The 2,412-nt window shown below is 37.2% G+C and overlaps 1 protein-coding gene across 2 annotated transcripts in view; it reads right to left on the bottom strand.

The window, feature by feature from the left end:
* Positions 1-825: 825 nt before the first annotated feature.
* The window catches only part of LOC106883493 (uncharacterized), a 37,127-nt gene continuing 35,540 nt past the window's right edge, over positions 826-2,412 (bottom strand). For both annotated transcript variants that reach the window (XM_052970141.1, XM_014934521.2), the window contains one exon: positions 826-1,966. In XM_052970141.1, coding sequence (XP_052826101.1) covers positions 1,112-1,966 — 855 coding nt within the window. In that variant the 3' untranslated portion in view covers positions 826-1,111. The remainder of the gene's footprint in view (positions 1,967-2,412) is intronic.

The following is a 2,412-nucleotide window of genomic DNA, read 5'->3' on the forward strand; positions in this document are numbered from 1 at the left end:
AGAGAGAGAGAGAGAGAGAGAGAGACTATTTGTCTTATTGTCTTCAGTAAAACCATGACCCTTAATGTACAAGAACTGAATATACTTGAGTCCCTGCATGTGCACTTGAGACACTAGAACCAACTTGTCTTTAACTCCTTCCCAGGTAACTTTTTTTGGAGAATATGTTTCATTTTCAGACAATTTTTTTTTATCACACAAGCTTGCACACTCATCTGATGTATCCAAGCTTCTAATAGAAGGATGATACACATTGTCATCTTCTGAGCTTGACATCTGGGCATAATTTGTAAAAGAGAAAAAAACATAAAAACCAAGAAATGCCAAGAATTGACATATAAACTCATCTGTGGCTGTTTTTGGAATTATATGTTTTGGACAACTTTACTCATTGCACTCTGAAAAAGACAAATTGGGTGAAGACAAGTTAACCCATCTTTGCTGGGTAAGGGGTTAATAGTTGAGTATTTTCTGAAATTCTCCATATTTCATGTAAATGTAGTAAGCATATTTTATTTTTACCAGCAAATAGAAAGGGGCTGCAGGAACTGATTTGCATATGATTAGCATGTTACATCACCAGCAAAAATTTAACCAGTGCAGTGAGGATTAATCCTTCGAGTCCCAACATATATTCCATGCTTATTTTTCACAAGACATCTCAGGGATCAGAACATTAAGTGCTCCAAGAGGTAGATTCTTGAAGCCTGTTTGTTGCTGTAACATTAATTACACCATAATTAGCTCTGTACAAAACCATATTTGTGCATTAACAAATTTTAATTATAATTTACAAAAAAAAAAAGAGACAATGCAAAGTCCAAATTTCAATTTTCCAATTTTTTTGCTTTAGTTGTTCTTTTCTGGCTTTTTTCTTTGTTTCTTTTTTGATTTTTTTTTTTGTATTTTTTTAATATATACCTTATAACAGAAGAGGGGTCAACAGAAAGGAGTAAAATGGGGCTATACAATCCAAAATAAGAACAAATACATTTGATAATGTCTGATATGTCTTTTCAGGGTTTTCTTTTTTTTTAATTTTTTAAATATTTCTTTTTTATTTTCAAACAGAAAAAAAAAAAACCAACAAAATAAAAACATGTACTTTAGGCTAACTGATATATTGTGAATTCTCGACAAGTGTTGTTCCAGTTGAGTTTAACAAAAATCTTAATTTATAAAAGTCCTCTATTGAAAAGCTTCCACTCGGATCAAGAGAGCACCGAGCAAACCGATTGACCATCATTGATCTCTCCTTGTCCAGCCAAAAGTCATAAGCTTGTTCCTGACTAGTGAAAGTGCTCCCTGCAAGCTCACTTGGGTAAGGTCCCCAAATGACAAGCTCCAGCATACCTCTGACGATAGCCAGGCAGTCTGGTTTGTCTGATTGGAGCAGCTCAAGTCCTCGATACAAACCCTTGGAACATTCTAAAAGCTTCTCATCATCAAAGAGATACTTATCAAAGAGATTATGCAAGAGTTTGGCACAGAAATCATTCATATCTGATGGTAGTTTATTATCAGCTTTGAAAGAAGGGAGCAAACACACACGTTTTCCACTGAAGTTCTTCTGAGATAGAAGGAATATTCTAACTGGTCGGAAGTGAAGCTGCGGGGATCCCCGATCGAGATGATGCAGAATCCCACTGACGACTTGCAGGAAAAGGAAAGACAAAATCTGGACAAAGCTGTCTGGGTTGTGCAGCATGGTGTCTTTAAGGTCAGTGATGTAGTCGTGCCAGGTGACCATTGATGAGTACTGACCAACAGCTAGGTGCCAATGGGGACTCGGGATGACTGCTGTGGATGAAGATGAAGATCCTATCGGGAAAACTGAACACTGGTCGGTGTTGTCAGTCATTGATGGAAGGAATGATGCAGGAATGTCATTGGCAGAAAGGTTTTGAAGTCTCATGAAAGCAGGGTGTGGTACGTAGGAATCACAGACATTATTGCCGTGGGTCAGCTGGAAGTAGAAAGTTGGAAAATAAAAATTATTAATTAGTCACAAACGATGTCTTTTTTTATATCAGCCCTGAAATTAAAGCTTCATTTTCAACAAACACATGAAAAGCACTTTGTACACTCAGGAAGGGCATTCAGCCAGAGAAACCATTCCAAGGCAAACATTGGATCTTGGTACGATCCTTTAACTAACGAGCCTCTGTTGAACTGTCCCACCCATGCTGGCATGGGAACTGAACATCAAATGATGATGATAGTGAATATGTTTAGAGATACTGAGCTTCGTATATTTGTACCCCAGTGTCACTCTGATGACATGCACTGCTCTCTCACTCAAGAAGAAGAAGAAGAAGAAGGAGAAGAAGAAGAAGAAGAAGAAGAAGAAGGAGAAGAAGAAGAAGAAGAAGAAGAAGAAGAAGAAGAAGAAGAAGAAGAAGAAGAAGAAGA

Source organism: Octopus bimaculoides, chromosome 8, assembly GCF_001194135.2.
Source record: "Octopus bimaculoides isolate UCB-OBI-ISO-001 chromosome 8, ASM119413v2, whole genome shotgun sequence".
In the NCBI taxonomy this organism is placed as follows: domain Eukaryota; kingdom Metazoa; phylum Mollusca; class Cephalopoda; order Octopoda; family Octopodidae; genus Octopus; species Octopus bimaculoides.